The sequence below is a fragment of the Equus caballus genome, chromosome 13 (assembly GCF_041296265.1).
Source record: "Equus caballus isolate H_3958 breed thoroughbred chromosome 13, TB-T2T, whole genome shotgun sequence".
Lineage (NCBI taxonomy): Eukaryota > Metazoa > Chordata > Mammalia > Perissodactyla > Equidae > Equus > Equus caballus.
The window spans coordinates 53,292,137-53,310,774 of record NC_091696.1 but is presented as its reverse complement, the minus strand read 5'-3'; the positions used below and the strand labels follow the sequence as shown (position 1 = coordinate 53,310,774).

Here is an 18,638-nt window from a genome sequence, read left to right as displayed (position 1 = left end):
CCACTATTGGCTACTGCTAGTTCCCATGGCGACCCTGCCCCGCCGCCCCTCCCCCCGCGTGGCCAGGCTCGCGGACAGCCTTCGGACGGTGACAGGTGGCCTCACACTGCGGCTCCGCGTCCTTTATTGGTTGACACTCCCAGCCCCACCCGCCGGCCGGCCGTCAGGAGTACTCGCACAGGTGGCCGCAGCCCGCGGGGCAGTGCGAGCTGCCTTCCAGCCACTTCATGATGTGCTGCAGGTGGCCGCCGTGGCTGCAGCCCTGGCACCACACGAAGAGCCCCTTGACCACGTGGTGGCAGACGGCGCACATGCTGGCGCAGCGGTGGCACCGGTCGCAGACCCAGCCGCGGCTGCTCATGGGCCGCTTGCAGTGGCTGCAGTTGACGTGCAGGGTGGTGGAGGCCTGGTTGAGGCAGCTGATGGCGCGGCTGGTGCTCAGCTTGACCACCTCGTTGGACACGTTCCAGAGGCAGAAGCGCTGCAGCAGGTCGATGTAGGACGTGTACCAGTGCTCCTGCGGCGAGGGACGGGGCAGGAGGCAAGGTCGCGGCACGACCAGGGCTTTTGCCCTAGGAGCGGGGCGCAGGGGCGGTGCGGCGGGCGCAGCTGCTCCAGGGAGGCCCTCCCCCGCCCGGGTCACCCACCTGGGTCTGCTCGTCGATGTCCTTGCGCACGCGTTCGCCCAGCACAATGAGCACAGACACGGCCATCTGAACGTCGCCCTGCTCGGCGTAGAAACGCAGCATGTCGCACACCAGGGCAGTGAAGAAGTCGGGCGGCAGGCGGCTGTCGTAGAGTGCATGCGAGACGGAGATGAGCGAGAAGGAGGAGTCCACCGGCGCCAGGGAGGCCGCATCTGCCTCGCTGCCGCTCACGTGGGGCGAGTCGGCCTTGTCCTGCAGGTGCTCGGGCCCGGGTGGCGTGTCCACGATCTCGTGGCGCAGCGGGAAGGCCTCCTGGGGCAGCACGTACTCGGGCTCTTCGGCTGCGAGGCAGGGGCGGGGGAGGCAGGGTCTGAGCCTGGGCCCCACCTGCGAACCCCGCCTCCCAGCCCCGCCCCCACTCACGGTGGGCGTGTTCCGGGTCCAGCAGATAGAGCTCATCCTCCTCGCCCTCCACGTCACCCAGCAGGTAGTCCGCAGGCACGTCGCTGCCTTCAGTCTCCTCGTTATCTGCCCACAAGGGAGGGAGAGCATTCCAGGGGCCGCTGGCTCTAGGACGGCCCAGCCCCACTCCCACCAACACCTGTGCCCGCCCCATCCTACCCTCGTTCGTGATGAGTGTGGCCGAGGAGTCGAGCAGCACTGTGTCGCTCCGAGTGTCACCCTTGCTGCGGTCCAGCCGGGTCTCGCTGCCCAGCCCTGGGGCCATATCTTTCAGGTTGAAACTGGGGGCAGGGAAAGCCCATGGGTAGGTGGGTGGGCTCCCGCAGTCCCACCCTCTGCAGAGACCCTCCCCTGGGTGTCTACCTGTTCATGAGCGGCAGGCCACAGGAGCTGCCCTTGCCCACGCTGTGGTTAAGGTTGGGGGTGGGCACCAGGCCAGGGCTACAGTAGATGATCCTTAACATGGTCCACGTCTGCGCCACCTAGGGGTGGGCACCAGTCACTCACAGGGGTCCTGGGTCCCTGGCGTCCCTTGCAGGCCCCCTCTGCTGGACAGAACCACAAACCCTCAGCTTTCAGCTGCCCCAGGGACCCAATGTCCTGGCTCGCCCCAGGTGGGAAACTGAGGCCCATGGGAAAAACAATAACCCCAGCCTTCATCCTGCAGAGGCACAGAAGGAAGCTGGAGTGGGAGGCGGCCAACGTGGAAATGAGCCTGGGGTCCCAGGCAGGCGACGAGAGAGACAGTGTGGACCTCTGCAGGGCTGGATGTCTTGAGAAGTCTGAAAGCAAGAATGAGCCAGAAGAGGGGGCTCAAGCCCCACGACGCCCCAGACTGGCACCCTAAGGATGGCAATGGCATCTGGTCCACTCTGGGCCTCTGGGCACCCTCAGTTACTGGGGTGAGGGCCGGTGGTGACAGCGGCCGAGCTGAGCACTGAACTCAGGGCAGGGCCCCTCCTCAGCCCAGCCCCCCTTACCTGGTTGCGGCCAACCTCCCGGGCCACTTTTGCATTGTGGTCACACAGCTCAGCCAGCGGCCGGCCAGCCAGGGCATAACGCTCAGCCGTGTCCACAAACCAGCTCATGCTGCCACTGCCAGGTTCCATCTCAAAGACACTGAGGGCACTGGAGGCGAGGCCCGCAAAGGGCTCAGCAGGGTCCAGCTTGCGCTTGAAAAAGATGTGGCGCCGGTCACCAGCATAGGGCTTGCGCCCCGACTCGGTGGCCACGAGGCTCTCCTTGGCGGCAAAAGCCAGGTCCCCAAAGAGGCCATAGCAGAGGCCCTCAGGGTTAGCACGCTCAACAGGCTGGCTGGCATCACGGAACAGGTGCTGGCACAGCGTGCTGTCCTTGGAGCCGGAGAGCAGGAAGGAGGGGTCATGCGGGTGGCGCCAGGCAATGCCTGTTGTGACGTCTCGGTGCTCCTCGAACATGGCGGCCGGCACGAAGGGCCGGCGCACGTCCCACACATAGATGTTGTGGTCCACCATCATGGAGCACGTAGCCAGGTGGTGCCGGCACTCAGGCCTCCACTTGACTCTGGCCACTGAGGCAATGGTTTGCACACAGTGCACCTCCTTGGCGCGGTGCGTGGTCATGTCCCAGACCTTCACCATCTTGTCACGCCCACCTGTGGCCAGCCAGCCCCTGCGGAAGGCCCATGAAACCCTCAGTGACCTCTCCTGGGGTGGGAGAGTTCCCCACCATCTGTCTCACTGGTCTTGAAGCAATGAGCATACCCTTCCTTCCATGAGCCCCACCTGTCCCGCCCTGCTGCCCCTGCCCTCACCCCACACCTGTCCTCGGGGTGCCAGTCACAGCAGAAGACAGGCCCATTGTGGGCCGTGAACATCCTCTCACAGCGGTCAGGCCGCCGAATGTCCCAGAGCTGCACGTTACCATTCTCGAAGGTGGAGGCGAAGGTGAAGTAGTCCCGGATGCTGAACTGGACGTCCCGCACACTCTCAGACTGGCCTGTGGGCCGCACATAATGGAGGGAGAAGGTGAGGGGGCCAGCCCACAGGGGGCTTCAAGAAGGAGAGCACCCAAGGGTGGAGCCCTTGGAGTGACTGTGGACTGGTGTCACATGCTTGCCCGCAGCCCAGGCTGGGAGGCCTAGATGGTGGGATGGAGACCCCCAAGGTCTGTGCAAGGTGGACAGGGGCAAGGAGAGGCCTCACAGAGCAGACACGAGAACCTGGGCTGGGGAGCAGGACCCAGGCATCGGGTGGTATGGACCCAAACTCCCGGACTTTGATTCTCCTCGGATTCTGCGTCTGACACTAGTGGTTGTGCAAAGCTGTGGTTCAGCTTCAGGACCGGGTCTCAGAGCACTGAGCAAACAGCAGCCTCACTGGGCCGTCCGGCCACACTCCCTGAGGGTCCTGAGGCCCCCAAGGGAGGCCCAAGGAGGCATAGATGTGGGTGCCCCAGCCTCTGCCCAGTCCTTTCACCTTGAGCTGGAGCTTCCAGGTCAGCCCCAGAGGACCAGAGAGGCCTTGAGGGGCCATGGCCACTCCTGTGGACCATCACACCAAGAGCCTTTGCAGGCAGTGTCCAACGTTCCCCCAGCATAGGTAGCTCAGGGTCTGTCTTAAGAGGCCCCCCAGTTCTTCAAGGTTTCTGAGGGCCCTGTGCTTCACTTGGTCTCATTGAAGTGGACAAGGGAGAGCTGGCTCAAGGCCATCTGTCAGGGAGCTGGGCCTGCTGGGAAAAGAACGTGGGGGGGGGCCAGGCAGTGCATCCCACCTCCTCTGCTTCCCTGGGCTGAGGCGCCGGCAGACTTCCTACAATGAGGCGGCCTGGTGCTCTGAGGTGAGGGAAGAGGAGACAGCGAAATGAATCCTCTGTTCGGCTGCCCAGGGCAGCTGTGGGCCTGCTCAGGCTCTGCCCTCTCCTCATCCCACACCTAGCCTCGACTCTGCAGGTACATCAGAGCAGCAAACACACACCAGGAACCCCTCACACCTCAGCCAGGCCTGCCCCTGCCCTCCCCTGCTGACCCCACCCACTCTTCCAGGGCCAGCATGGCTGGCCTCTCCTCCAAGAAGCCCTCTGGGAGCACATCTGAGGACCTCTGATGCACACAGCACTTCTCAACCTGCCCCGACAGGCCAGCCGCCTGCAGAGATGCACACCTGCCCAACCCGCCTCCAAGGGCCTCACCGGAGAAGGTGCTGACAGAGTCCTTCCTGCGGAGGTCGAAGCACTTCATGAAGCCGTCCTGGGAGCCACTGAGCAGCACGTGGGCCTCAGTGGGGTGGAAGCAGACTTTGTTCACCGTGCGCTTGTGCTCTGTGAAAAGCTGGTCCTGCTTGTTGCGAGATGGCCGGCCCAGGTTCCATGTGACCACCACGCCATTGGTGGCCGCTGTGGCCAGCAGGTTCTCATCCATCTGATGCCAGACCACATCAGCGCAGCTCAGGTTGAGCGAGGGCTTGCGGCCCACACGCAGGTTCAGCTTCTCCACAAACTGCTCCTCCTCGATGGCATAGATCTTGAAGATGCTGCGGCCTGCCACGACCACCTGGGCTGCGTCCCGGCACACACTGATGGCGTTGGCCGGCGCATCCAGGTGGCAGTGCATGGTGCGGCCTGTCAGTGCACTGCCACCCAGGGCCGTGGTCACTCGGGACATCTTCTCCATGGCTGCACGGGTAGTGGGGACAGGAGGTCAGTGAAGTCGGCTTGCCAGGTCAGCCTGGGGTGAACCGTCAGTTCAGATCCTTCACCCTGCTTGAGTCCCCCAAAACCGCTTAGGCCTGGGCTGGCCAGTCAGGGCAGTCCACTGTTAGTCTAATAGGCAAGTTCCATCGCCCTAGTGGGGCGGTCAGAAGGCGCCGTGGCTGCCCTGAGGCTGGTCAGTCCCGCGTTTGCCTTTTGGTCAGTCGTAGCCCAGGCCACCTCTCCATCCCCCCAACAGTCAGATCTGGACGGTCACTGGACCTTCGGTCAGTCAGTCCCGGCAGGGAAGCGCGTGAGGCGGTCCCCACCGTCCACACAGTGGCCTCCGGGGAGGAGGCAGAGGGCCGCGGGGCCCGGGGACTCGGGTCCAGAGGCGCTGGGGACACAGAGGGACCTCAAGCACCGAGCTGTTTAAGGAGCCCGATGGGGTCTGGCGGGGCGGGAGGCAGGAGGCGCGGCGGCGCGGAGTCTCGGGTTCCGGAGGGCGGCGCTGGGGCTCGGAGACAGCGCGAACGGAGACCGAGAAGCCGGAGAAACCTCGCGCCCCGCCGGCACCCGAGCCATCTCCTAAAATTGCCGGGCCGGGCCGGGCCGGAAGTGCCGCGCCGGAAACAGCCCGTTTCTTTCCCGTCCCTTGCTGGAAGTGGTCCGTTTCTTGTCAGCCCCTCGCCGGAAGCAGATGCCCACAACACGAAAGTTCCGCATCCGGGAGCTGCGCTGGTGGAGGCGGAGGGATGGGCCAAGGACTTGGGTGGAGGAGCTCCCCCGGCTCCGGCGCAGTGGTTGGTCTTTTTATCGCGTTATTCTAATACCAGTGCTCGTCTCTCCTCCAAGGTCCGTCAGCAAGTCCGGGCATCCTTAAGCGAGTCCTGAATCCCTCCAGTGGTCTCCATCTCCTTCCTCACTCCCCCCTGGACCCCAGGAGCAGTCTCCTAACGGGTCTCCCTGGGTCCCTCGTTCCCTCTCATCTGAACCCCGCCCAGCAGCCAGGTACCACTCTTCGGCCTAAGCCCCGAAAGCTCCCCACCGTGCTGGGAATACATCCCAAACTCCTGGCCTCTGCCTCTTCCGACGTGCCTGCAGCCGCCTCGCCTTCCATCCCTTCTTCCAGCCCGCCCAGCTTTCCTGCCTCATGGCATCCCCGTCCCTCTCTTAGCCTCAGTTGCCTTGTGCATGAAACCGGGCTCGTTTTTGCCCCTCTGAAAGGATGGGCTAGATCCTAGATATTTTGGAAGGGGTGTTAGGTGTAATGACTGCAGTGTCTGCCTCTCCCACTTTAAGCAATGAGAGGTTAGAGACCTTCTGTGTTGGTCACTGCTGGGTTTCCAGTCTGGCACCGTGGAACCCCGCCTCGACATGTTTGTTGGAAAGCCCAATAAGTCTGATGAGTTGAGAGGTGCACAAGGATCCAGAGACTTGGGTCACCGAAGGCAGATAGACCATTCCCCGCCATGGTCTGATGACCTAAAAACAACTCAGACACGTGTTTTTACAACTTTTTTTTTAATATATATTTTTATAAACAGGTCACGTGATAAAATAGCACAAGAAACACTTACCAAATATAAGGTTATATCTTCCGCATATACAGGAGAATGAGGTCGTTATGTACAATAAGAAAATGATTTTAGGGGTTGGTTGGTTTTGTTTGTTTTCCTCTCTCCCCTTAATTTTTCTTCCTACAGTCGTTGGAAATGTCACAGCTTCAGTTGCATTAATACTTTGGACAAATGGACAGCTGCCCCCTCCCCACTAGGGAGCTGTGGGGAGGCGGGGCTGAAGAAACTGGCTCCTGACCACCTCAGCCCTGGAGTTTCTTGCTGGCACTCCACGGGCAGGAAAATCTTTGGGCTGTTGAACCGTTTCTCGGCTTCAACAGCATCTCTCGCTCGCTCGCTCGCTCTTTCTCTCTCTCTCTTTCACTCTCTGGCTCTCTGGAAACTGGTTACTCTCTTCCAACCAGATTGGGGGGGGTCCCAAGATTGGGTGTGGGTGCTGTATCTCCTGGGGCTCAAGGTTGGATGGAAAGGGGTCCCAGCCCCCTCCTCAGCAATTGCCAAGATGTGCCAGCATCCCCCAGGACTTCCACATGTCTTGGGATCGGACAGAACACGGTCAGAGCCCATTTGGGCAGGCAGAGGTTTGGGAAGCCAGGGAGGGGTGGGGGGTGGCTAGGAAGGAGCCCTCCCTCCTCTGGGTGCTGAGGGTGTGCTGGCCACTGGAAGATCAGCTGCTGGCTGGCGCTGACCCTGACCTTGGCTGGGGGCCACTTTTCCAGCTTCCCCGTGCTGGAGACCTGCCCAGGGTGAAGTGTAGCATTGAGAGGTCTGGCCCAGGTGGCTACAGGGGCTGTGGTATGGGGCCCACCAGGACTGCTCCCAAGGCCTGCAGACCCTGAGGGTCGCTCCAGCTTAGGGTCTCTCAAGGTGGCTGTGTCACCCTGGGTTGAGGTGGACTGGAGCTGGCTGGGCTAATGTTGATTATGCCAAGGTCATTGTCACTCATCCAGTCTGCCCCTCTCCCAACCCAATTCTGCCCTAGCCTGGCTAGGGCCCAAGGACCTGTAGGCCCGCGGGTGGGGGCGGGGCGAGCAGGGGACTGCCTCACACAGTGGCAAGAAAGAGGAGCGGTCGCTTGGGTCAGGCTGGCATGAGTCAGGGGAAGGGCGGGTGGGACCTGGGCTCCTTGGACAGTGGGCCATGGCTTGGGCGGTGGCCTGTTTCCACCTCGCACCCCTCGGAGGGCTCCAGGCTTGGTGCAGTGGAAGATGCGGGAAGCCCTTGGGACTCTTCCGGGCCCCGGTGTCCTGGGGGACCCAGCCCCCGTCAATCCCCCTGGGCCCTGCCCGGGATGGGGGGACAGCGGGGAGACAGAGCGGGGTGGGGCGAGGGAGGCGGTGAGGGCGGCCGTCTGGGGAGCTTGAAACGCCCCCCAGGACCGAGCCCCGGGCCCCCTGCAGCGGGCGGGCGAACGATGAAGGCGGGAGTGGCGTGTGGAGGGCGGGCGTGCAGTGCGGGCACGAGGGGCATGCACAAAGTCCCCGAGTGTGCGTGCGTGCGTGCGTGCGTGGGGCTGGCCCCGCCCGCCGCCCCCTCCCTGCCCGGGGCGGGGCCAGGAAGGGCGGGGCGGGGCTTCTCGGTTCGCCCCGCCTCCCGCGCGGGGCGGAGGGCGCGGGGGCTCCCCTGAGCGCCGGGCCGGGAAAGGGGGCTCAGCGGCGCCCCCGCGTCCCCGCCCGGAGCGCGGCGGGTTCCTGCGACGGGGGCGGGAGGCCCCGCGCTACTCGATGACGAGGCAGCGGGGTAGGTGCTGCGAGAAGTACTTGAAGAGCTCGGGGGTGGCCCCGGGGCAGTTGGTCAGCTCCAGCTCCTCCAGCTCCTGCAGCTGCACCAGGCCAGACAGCCCCGTGGTGGTCAGCAGCGGGCAGCCTGCGGGGGCGGGAGGCGGGGCGGCGGCTGAGTGGGCGTGGCCCGACGGGGCGGGGCGGGGCAGGGGCTGGAGCTTGCCCAGCGTCTCCGTCCTCTGACTCGAATCTGGGACACCGAGTCATCCTCAGGGATGAGTCTGCACAAGGGACCTGGCCGGAGTGGCGGAGTCAGACTAGATGGGGTGGGTGGTCACTGTCCAGGAGGGCGGCAGGGGGTCTCACCTGCCAGAGACAAGAGACGCAAACTCCTCATGGCCAGGAGGTGCTTCAGCCCGAAGTCCTGCACCTGGGCGGGAGGATGGGGCGAGTTAACGATTTTCCCTAGCGCCCTGGGGGAGCCTCACTCCTGGGGTCGGGCAAGGGGTGGGGTTCAAAACGAGGGTTTCTCAGCTCCCCTACGGAGCCAGGAGGCAGCTAGGGAGTGCGGTGAGGGCCCTGGGGACTCCGTACGTTCCGGTTACGTTGGCCGCTGGGTGTGAAGGGATCCCAGACTTCCTCACAGGATCTGAGTGGGCCGGGAGCAGGTCAGGATTGTCTGGCTGGGGGCTCTCCCCGCGCCCCCCCACCTCCCCTGCTTACTCCTCAATCTCGGAGGCCTAAAGGGCCGGTACCTGGCAGCACCATCGCAGGTAGAGGCTGCGGAGGGACGACATGGTGGACAAATAGCTGAGGCCGGTGTCCGTGATGCGAACACACCTGTGGTTGCAACAGAGCGAGGCTGCCACTTTCAAAACACCTCGCCCCGCCTCTCGGCTCCGACTGGTTCCTCCTTCTCCCGGAGTGCCCCTGGCGTGAACTCCCCTCCTGCCCCACCCACAATACCTCCTCCCTTCCCGTGGCCCCGCCCCAGCCAGGCTCCGCCTCCTCCCCGATCCTGCGGTGGTATCTCTCACTCCGAAGGACCGAAGGAGGCCGGTCGCCGGTTGAGCCCCACCCTTGTTACAGCCACATCCCGGCTAGCGTTTTAGGAGGGCCCCGCCCCTCAACTCTCGCCCCGCCCCATGCGCAGCCGCATTCTAGGTACAGGTCTGTCCACTAGTCTAGGCTCCCTGCTTAAAAGGTCCAGCCGACCCCGCCCTACAAGGCCAGGGGACGGGGGACGCGCACACCTGTCCAGCACGAGCTCCTCCAGGCGGTGCAGGTCGCAGGCCACGTACTCCAGCGCCATGTCAGTGATGCGCGGGCACCAGGAGAGGTCGAGGCTGCGCAGCTTTCGCAGGTTCTCGGCCACGAGCTCGACGCCGTCGTCGGTGACCTTGGAGCAGCCTGAGAGGCTGAGCGCGGTAAGGTTGGGCAGGCTGTGCACCACGTTGACCACGCCGTGGTTGGTGATCTCCCAGCAGGAGAGCAGGCGCAGCGTGTGCGTGCTGTGGCCCTGGCGCGCCGTGAAGTAGGCCAGCGCCGTGTCCGTCACGTGGTAGGCCTGCAAGCTCAGCTCAGCCAGGTTGGGCAGCAGCTGCGAGATGGCCGCGATGGCGTCATCGGCCACGTTGATGCAGTCGCTCACGCTCAGCGAGGTGATGCGCGCGCTCAGGCTGGACCACAGCCCCGCCTCGGTGAAGTCGTTGCAGCCGGACAGCTCGAGGCGCACTACGCCCTGCATCTGCTCCAGCATCACCTGCGGGCGGGCAGGCGCGAGGTCAGGAGGCCAACCTCGTCACCGTGCAAGTTGACCTCGGTTCCCCCTGACGTGCGCCTCCCTGCAGGGCGCGGTGAGGACGGTGGGAGATGGGGCGGAAGCAACACGCGGAGAAGCGGTGTTCTCGAGTGTGGACGCATGTAAACATGCATCCAGCTGTACTCGGACCAGTGCACTCTACAGTGTGTGTGTTACACCTCAACAACATTCTGAAACAGCAGGCAGGGCATGGGGCAGCCTGGAGCCCAGGGCCTGGCCACAGCAGGTGCTGGGAGGAGTTGGTGTGAGTGGTTTGATAAAGTCCAGATGCACAGCTGCTCCCCTGACCTTTGCCCCTGGTCCCCCCACCTCCTCCAGCATCTTCCCCGCCCAAGGCCAGCTTCATGGGCATGCAGAGCCCCGCACTGGGAAGAGCCCCAGACTTAATTGACTGCTCTGCTGTCGCTGTCTTGAAATTCTTAATCATCTTTGAACAAGGGACCTGCATTTTCATTTTGGACTGGGTCCCCCAAATTATGTACCCAGTCCCGGCTTCGCCCCACCCAACAGCAACGATCCTCCTCAGGGCACTGGCACCGCCCTCAGCTACTTTGCTCCTCGTGTGCCCCACCCTCCTCTGGGAGACGCCCCCCACACCTGCTCGGTCTCTGCAGCCTCGCCCGGCCCGCCCCCCGCCCGCCCCCCGTCCTTCCCGGCCAGCAGAGGGCGCACCTCCAGGCCGGCGTCAGTGATGGTGGAGCGCTTGAGGCTCATGGCCTTGACGCCCTTCTTGGAGAGGGAGTAGTTGTCGATGAACTCACAGATGTCCAGGTCGGAGACACCGACCAGGCAGAAGCCCTCGAAGCCACGCGCAGCGAAGCCCTGCAGGTTCACGAACTCCTTCTCACCACCAGGCAGCACGTTGTAGAGCTCCTTGGCATGCAACACGGGTGTCAGGCCTGCCCAGAACTTGGGCTGGTAGAGCACGCGCCGCCAGGCCTTGCACACCTGGGCCAGCACGCACTTCTCGCAGGCCGAGAAGTACCAGAACAGGCCGTTGAGGATCTTTTCGTCTGTGGCTAGCGGTGGCCGCTCTGCTGGGGGCCCAGGCACCGGCGCTGAGGCTGGTCCACCAATGGGAAGCCCCGCGGCGGGGCACAGGCCCCCCGCAAGGGCAGCCCTCGGCATCGGGGAAGCCAGGCTGGGTGGCGGGAGGGTGGGTGGGGGTGGTGGCTGGCAGGGGCGGTTCTTGGCAGCCGGAGTGCCCTTGGTGATACTGGCTGCACCCAGGCCGTTGGGCTGGCCCGGCAGCTTTACCAGGCCGTTTCGAGGCAAGCATGGAGGCTTGGAGTCGCCGTTGATGCCCGGGCTCGACATCTTCCTCGCTAGCTCTGCAGACAGGGTCCGGGAGGGGGGAGTGAGTCTGCTGCTGGCTCAGAGCTGGGCTCCTTCCCATCCCTGGGTGTCCCCTTCCACGGCACTCCCACAACCACCCACAGGACAGAGGATCTTAGTGCAAGTCTCTCCACCCCCAACTGAGCAACAATGGGACGGCAAGGCTGGTCATGACCACGGCATTCCCTGAATGCACTGAGCTCAACCTGCACAGGCTCACAGGGCTTTTTGATGCCTAGGCACTACGGTTCCCATTTTACAGATGAGAGAACAGAGGTGGAGACAGACAGACACTTGCCAGTGACTGCTCCCTTCACCTTTGCTACCCTGATGCCCACCATTGGTGCCTGCCAGGCCTGCCTCTGCTGGGCAGGGGCTGGGGAGCTGAGGGAGAGGGTTTGGGGTGGTCTCTGGCCCCTCCACTATGGGCTGCCAGCATGGCTCTCTGGAGTGGTTCCAGTACCCTGTCTGAGACTTACACACCAGCCCCTGAGAATCTCAGTGGCTACAGGAGGTTCTGTGGCTCAGAATCTACCCAAGGAGAGGGCAAGTGTCTTCTCAGCATTTACCATGATGCCAGCACAGGGAGTCCCTGACACATACTTTCTCCTTAATCCTCCACCCAATCCACGGAGGACAGTGCTGTGATGACCGTGCCAGCTGTACAGATGAGGACACTGAGGCCAAAGCAGCGTGAACTGCTTGTCCAAGGTCACAGTCAGTAAGTGGTGGAGCTGGGGCTTGGACCAGAGCTGACTGTGGAGGGCTACATGTAGGAAACTCCTCAGAAGGTGGGGCCAAGACCACCCCCAGCTCCCCTCCTCAGGCCTCTGAGGCTGTGAATGGGTGGCAGAGGGCACTAGGTACAGAAGACTCTAGAGAGAAGGGGCAGCAAGACCCTCACAGTGCCACCATCTGCTCCACATTCCAGATCTCCTGCCCACCCCACCCCAGGCACCCAGTGAGGAGGGGACCCAGTGCTCACCTGCACAGGCTCCGGGGTCACACACCCTGGACTTGAAACAGCCCCCCAGTCCCCCCTCCTGCTCTGTGGCCTCCGTGAGCTACTTCCCTTCTCCAGCCTCACTTGGAAGCCTGGGAGGTCATGATATCCCCACAGGACAACGTGTGAAAAGGGCTAAGCATGTGAGCACCTGGAAGGTGACTCGAGGTTGCTTCTGACCCCCGTGGCCGGCCTGAAGGGAAGGGGACAGGAGCCACTGGGAGGGAGGGAAGCGGAAGGTCCTGGCTGCTCTTCCCAGCACCACATCCTCCACGAGCTCCCAAGCCCTGGACAGGACAACCCTTGCCCACATTCCACGTCTGGGGAGGGAGAGCAGACCTGGGCTGGGACCAGAGGTCTCACTGGAACATGCGGTCCTCATAGCTGCCAACCCAGCTTTGGGTCCAAAAGCCTTGCTGCCCTGGCAGCCATGAGTTCCCAGTCTGGCCGTGCCCCACCCCCACCGCGGGCACTCACTCCCCAGAAGAGGCTCCCACATCTTGGCTGCCCCTTCATTACAGCTCAGGACCAAGTAGTAGCAGCAGCACACTGGCTGATACACGACATCCATAACCACATTTGCAGAAGAATGCCCACTGAGATAATCATGTATTTTCATCTCAAGGCAGCCTGGCGGGGGGAGGAGGGGAGTAGGGGGGTGGCCACTACTGTTACCCCCGTTTTCAGATTGGAACCTGAGGCTCTGAAGAGTTACAGTTTGCCCCACAGTGGCGGGGGCGACCTGACATGAGGGCTGCCCCAGATTGCTTCATACCAGTACACAAGAAGGGGACCATCGTGGGACAGCAGTGCCTCACGGAGGGACAGGATGAAGCCCACCACAGGCCCCCACTCCTGGGGCCATGGGAGATGCTGTCCCGGCATCTCCCTCCTGTGGGCTGTTCTGGGCACAGAGAGGCAGCCCCAGCCTGAATACCTCTGTGTCCCTGGAGCGGGGCGCCATGATTTCACGGCTCGGGGCGGGCCGCTTCCCGCAGACCAGGCGCGGCCGGCGCGGCGCCCGGCGCGCAGCACCATGGACAGCGCCCCTCCCGCCTCTGTGTGCGTGCTCCGGAGGGCGGGCCGGCCGGCCGTCTCCACCGCGGACAGCGGCTAGTGGGGGCGGGGTGGGGGACGGCCGGCAAACCAGCTCGGCAGGGAGGGGCCCTGGAGGCGGAGAGGGGAGAGGGGAGAAGCCGCCCGCTCGACTAAGATCCGGAGGAGGCGGCGGAGGCGGCACCAGGGGAGAAATAACTCAAGAGCAGTGCCGATTTAGGTTGAAAATGCTCCCAGTCAGGAGTGTGCACGTGGAGCGCCTGAGTTGGGGGGATGCACGTGGATGCCCCGGGCATCAGCGGGGCTCCCTTCCCGTCCCCCACTGGAGCTCACATTTGCACACGCCCACAGTCCCATCCCCACCCTCCAGCCCTCAGGGTCCAGCTGGTGAAAACAAGACAGCCCATGGGAGAGAGCCCAGGAGAGGGAGGGGCCAGGCTGAGGCTGGCCCTCAGCAGCTTGGGGACAGTGTCTGAGGTCTGGCTGCCCCTCATCCCACACCCCCATCCCTGGCCAGAAGGCACTGCCCTGCCTGTGGATCAGCCCTACCCCTGGGTCCTGGATCGGAGCTGCCTCCCCACAGAGGCAACCCTGCTGCTCCCGACCTTGTCCATGGTCCTGCTGAGCTCCAGCTGCTCCTCACACTGCAGCCTCACTGACCCAGCCAGAGAATCCCCCGCTCTGCTCTGTAGCTCAAAACTGGAAATAGCCACACCTCAGCCCAGGGCTCAGGGCTTTGGGAGAAAGCTGAGCTCATGGTCGGAGATGAGTCTTCCTGCCAGTTAAGTAAGAGGTCCCTGGGGGGCTAGGACAAGGGCTTCTCTGCCTGGCCCTGGCCCCACCCACGGGGCCAGGCGGGTTGCAGAGCCCCCCAACCCCCTTCTTGGTCCCTGTGACTGCCACCACTGCACCCAGGGCTCAGAGGACCCGCTTGGAGTTTCCTGCCAGGATGGGGTAGGGGCAGCTGCCAGTCTGCTGGGACTGCCTCCCCCCTATAAGCACCAGGAGCTAATGCCAGGAAAAGAGGCTTTAAAAAAAAACGGCCAAGCTTGCACATTCTCAGCCTCAACCCCTGGTGCGTGGTGCCTCAGTGTGGGGGGGAATTCTGGGAGAGGTCCCCTCCTAGGATAGGCTTCAGGACCCGAGGCTTCTGGGCTTACCCCGGGGGAAGGAGGGAGGTGAGGGCCACTGCTTTAGTTGTCTTGTTCTCATCAGCCTGAGCAGAGCTGACCGTGGCCTCTGTGTTTCCCCAGCAGACTCACCGCGAAGCACGGGGGCCAGGGTAGACCTAGGGAGCTAGCTAGGGAGCTAGAGTGATGGGCTCCTGGGAGGACTCCAGAATGTGGCGGCTTCCAGGCTGACAGTCTGCAGATGGCCATGCTGGGGCTTCACAGGAGCTGTCTCCTCTGTGGGTCAAGTCACTGGGCCCTGAGACCCAGCAAGTCCACCTTACAGCCTCACCTCCGGCCCCTCTTCAGCCCTGAACCTACCATCCAGCCAGACCCCCTGTCATGCATTCCTCCTCCACTCCCCCTCTGCCCGAACACATATTGAAGCCCCTGCTTTCTCACAGGCCTCCCTGCTCCTTAACCCTGCGAGCTCCTTCTCCTTCTTCAGTGTGAGTGCTGCACCTGCCTCCCCCTGTGGGACCCCCAGCACTGAGAAAGCATCTCCAGGGTCTCAGTCATCACATGGGTTGTCATCACTGTCTACCCGTCTGCCTCTCCCCTTGGCTGGGGACTCCTTGAGGACAGATGGCACCATGGTGAGTGACCTCTGAGTGCCTGCTGAATGAATGAGTGGATGGAGGTAGGAATCTCTGTCCAGTTATCAGGGTCAGACAGAAAGGGGTGCGGCTGCCAGAGGCCCAGGAGCCTTGATGGAGGGCAGGTCAGATTAAGAGGAGGGCAGTCAGTAGGGAAGCTGTAGCTCAATTAATCAATCTGGTTGTAAGAGGCTAGTGTCCACAGGGGAGGGAGGCCACTGGGGTTGGGACTGGCTTGGCACCAGAGTCTCTGAGAAGGTTCCTAAGACCCCGGGGCTTGGGGCTGGCCCTGCAGTTATCAGACCCTTGGGAAGAGGACCACTTGTGTCTCCTTTTTGGCTGAGTCCCCTCTTGGGAGCTGCAAAGTTAAGGAAGCTGGCTATTCGTGTCCCATTATCTGGTCAGACCCAAGGGGAAGGGGACAGGAGCCACTGGGGGGCAGGGAACAGGTGGTCCTGCTCTGTTCTTCCCAGCACCATGCCCCCCACTGCTGGTCTGAGCCCTTTGCACACTGCCAGGCCAGGAACGGGGAAAGTGAGGCTCAAGAGTCAATTTTCAGAAGTTGTACAATGCTGCAATTTGACCCCCAAACCCCCAGGCTGTCTGACTCCCAGAGCCCAGGCCAGGCATGGTGGTCCAGAGGGCAAGCCCGGGCCCCCAGCTGGCCTGCCGCTGGCCAGATGCCCCCACTGTGGCCTCCTTTTTCTGCTCAGTTCTGCTTTGGACCCCTGGGTCTCTCCCTGCATTGTCCCTGTCATGCCCTGCTCTCCTTCCAGAGGCTGCAAGCTGCATGTCCACCCCTGACACTCTTCTTTTTTTTTTTTTTTTTGAGGAAGATTAGCTCTGAGCTAACTGCTGCCAATCCTCCTCTTTTTGCTGAGGAAGACTGGCCCTGAGCTAACATCCGTGCCCATCTTCCTCTACTTTATATGTGGGACGCCTACCACAGCATGGCTTGCCAAGCGGTGCCATGTCCGCACCCGGGATCCAAACCAGCGAATCCTGGGCCGCTGAAGCAGAACATGCGCCCTTACCCACTGTGCCACTGGGCCAGCCCCCCGGACACTCTTCTTTTGGACCGCTCATGCTCAGGAAACCGTCCCCCACTCAGGGCCTCCAGCTCAGAGGTTTCTTCCTCCACCCTTGATGTCCCCATCTGACACAGCCCACCCTGGATGCTTGGGGGCCTGGCCGCAATAGAACACAGACCAGTTCCCCTTGCCCGCTGAGGGCCGTGGAGCCGGGAACAGCATGGGTAGCCAGAAAAACTCACATCAGGTCGATCTGCAGTGGCAGCCCTGGGGGCTGGGGTGACAACTGGGGTAGCAGGCTGACAAACTCCATGACAAGCCCCGTGACTCAGACACAGTCACATCCTTGCCACCTTGCACATGTCCTAGCAGCAGCACTCCCCTCCCGCCCCCAGCTCAGAGGTGCTTCTGGGGTGCAGGCTGCCCCACCCGTGCACCAGGGGCTCTGGGAAGGGAGCACGTGGGCCTCACGAGAGGCCGGAGTTGATGTTCCAGCAGACTGAGTCCTGTGGCCAAGCTCAGGACAGTCAGCTGTGGGGACTGGGCGCCTCGGGGAGTAGACATTGGGCTCTGAGCCTCAGCTCAGCCCCGCTGCTCTGAAGGACTTGAGTCCCCTAGGGCCTAGGCCTGGGGTGGGCAGTGCCTGCTGCTTTGGGGGGCTGCCTCGAACCCTCCTCTGTTCCCTGCCAAGTCGGGGAATGTGGCCTGAGCCCTCCCTCTGTGGCTGGTCTGGCTGAGGCTCCTCCCAGGCCACCCACTTAGCCCACAGAGGTTCCTTCGCTGCCACCTCCACTCTTCCCCATGCCAGCCCTCTGAGATACAGCAGTGAGCTCCCACGTGTGACCGAACAGGGACTGCAGGCAACCGAGCAGTGCCAGCTGAGGATCCCTTCCCCACCTCGGGGCGAGACGTCTCCCTGGCTCTCAGCAGCACAGGCCTTCCTGGGCCCAGGTGCCCCCACCCCGGGGGCCACTTGTTCCCTCCTGATCAATTGGAGCTGGGACTCACAAACGCCCTGGAAGCAGGCGTGAGCCGGAGAGTGGCGCCTGTCCAGTGAACTCCCCAGCATTAGAGGTCCCCATGGGCCTGGCCCGAGGTACGGGGCAGTTGAGGCAGGGAAGCCACGTAGTGGAGGCAGCGGGTACCGGGGCAGCTGAGTCCTGGGGTCTGAACTGCCCATGTTTACTACTGAGGCTTGAATTTCCCTCCTTCCCAGACAGCTCCTGGTCCAGCCCTGTGACCACCTCCTGGGCCAGTGGTCTCCCTCAGGCCTCTGCCCTGGCCTGTGGGACCCCAAAACCTCTCAGGGTCCCAGCCCAGCTCAGGCCTTCTGCTTCAAGGCTGCTGTCCAGCAGCCCTCAAAGGAGTTGGCTGGAAGAAGGGGCCCTGTGCCCACCTGGCACCAGGGAGGCCTGCATTGACCCTGGTCAGTGGGCCCTGGGAGGTGGCAGGTGTGGAGAGGGGCCTGACGGAGGGGGCAGGTGAAGCAACATCGGCCATCTGCTCTCTCTGTGGAGGGAAGGCTTCCTGTGCAGAGGCCGGGAGGGGCGGGAGGAGTGGCCACTGGGCCATGGGTTCCCTGAGGCTCCAACAGCCAGGCCTTCTGTCTTTCTGGGGTGACGGGGAGGGGACTCTCCCTATCTGCTCAAACTCCCAGGAGGACAGCTCCCCTCCCCCCCAGCAAGTCTCAGGGTGCCCAGTGCCCCCTTCTGAGGCCCTCCAGCCTTGGCCAAGGCCCGACCCTTCCTCCAGAACCAGGCACATGGTCAGCCCCTCCCTTCCCCTTGTCCTCCCACTGTGGAAGCTCCATACAGGCCCGGGTCCAGGAGGTGTCCACGGGCAGACCAGCCCCCGGGCCGTGCGACCTCAGAGCTTTTCCTGGGGTATAATTTTATCTAGCACCTGTCTCATAGGCCCAGGGGCTCATGGTGCCAGGGTGGGGAGCCCAGAGTGCAGCGGGGCTCCGGGACCTCACCCAGCCAAGCAGGCTAGGAACCTGCAATTCTGCTTCCACGGGGACTTTGTCAGGTAGCACGGACCCACAGCTCTGGTCCAGTTGCCAGGGGCAGCGGGCCTTGACCAGACTGGCCACTGGGGGGAGGGGCTGTGGGAAGGCCTGGCAGGGCTGGAGGTCCTGCGGCCGCTGTCAGGGAAAGGGCTGCGGTTAGGAAAGCCTTGGGGTGGGGGTGGCGGCGGCATTGTCCCAAGCCCCCTCCAGCCCCTTCCTCATTGTGGCCGCCGCGGCGCTGGCGTGCCCTGGCCCCCTCCGTGCCCCGCAGCCTGACCCGGCGCATACACCTTACCTCGGCCCGGGCTCCTGGCTCATGCCACGCTGTCCGCCGGGCGCCCTCCCGTCATGGGGAGCCCGGCATGGGCGCCCGCGAAGCGGGGAGGCGGCCGAGGTGCTGGCCTGGCCGGCAGGGCCCGGCCGTGCCCAGCGCCCCGCGCCGGCCTGGCCGGCCCCCTCGGCCGCGCCCCGAGAGGAGCTCCCCGGTGGGAGAGGATCGGCCGCCCCGAGCCTCCCACCGGGGAGGCTGAGGCTGTGCCCAG

General features: G+C 63.5%; 2 protein-coding genes across 3 annotated transcripts; both read right to left on the bottom strand.

Annotated features, from left to right (window-relative positions):
• Positions 1-96: 96 nt before the first annotated feature.
• On the bottom strand, positions 97-6,283 carry WDR24 (WD repeat domain 24). 2 transcript variants are annotated; one of them, XM_023616713.2, is made up of 8 exons: positions 4,278-6,283; positions 2,909-3,086; positions 2,090-2,759; positions 1,473-1,591; positions 1,269-1,390; positions 1,071-1,175; positions 648-988; positions 108-517 (listed from the first exon to the last, which is right to left on the bottom strand). In XM_023616713.2, the coding sequence occupies exons 1-8, from the start codon at positions 4,756-4,758 to the stop codon at positions 164-166; spliced, it is 2,370 nt and encodes a 789-aa protein (XP_023472481.2). In that variant the 5' UTR covers positions 4,759-6,283; the 3' UTR covers positions 108-163. The 2 variants fall into 2 exon arrangements, with proteins under 2 accessions (XP_070087341.1, XP_023472481.2); XM_070231240.1 differs by having other exon boundaries at positions 97-517; positions 648-1,175.
• Positions 6,283-18,612, bottom strand: FBXL16 (F-box and leucine rich repeat protein 16). Its single transcript, XM_023616715.2, has 6 exons — positions 18,392-18,612; positions 10,571-11,229; positions 9,330-9,838; positions 8,832-8,916; positions 8,443-8,506; positions 6,283-8,221 (listed from the first exon to the last, which is right to left on the bottom strand). The coding sequence occupies exons 2-6, from the start codon at positions 11,213-11,215 to the stop codon at positions 8,073-8,075; spliced, it is 1,452 nt and encodes a 483-aa protein (XP_023472483.1). The 5' UTR covers positions 11,216-11,229; positions 18,392-18,612; the 3' UTR covers positions 6,283-8,072.
• Positions 18,613-18,638: the final 26 nt, after the last annotated feature.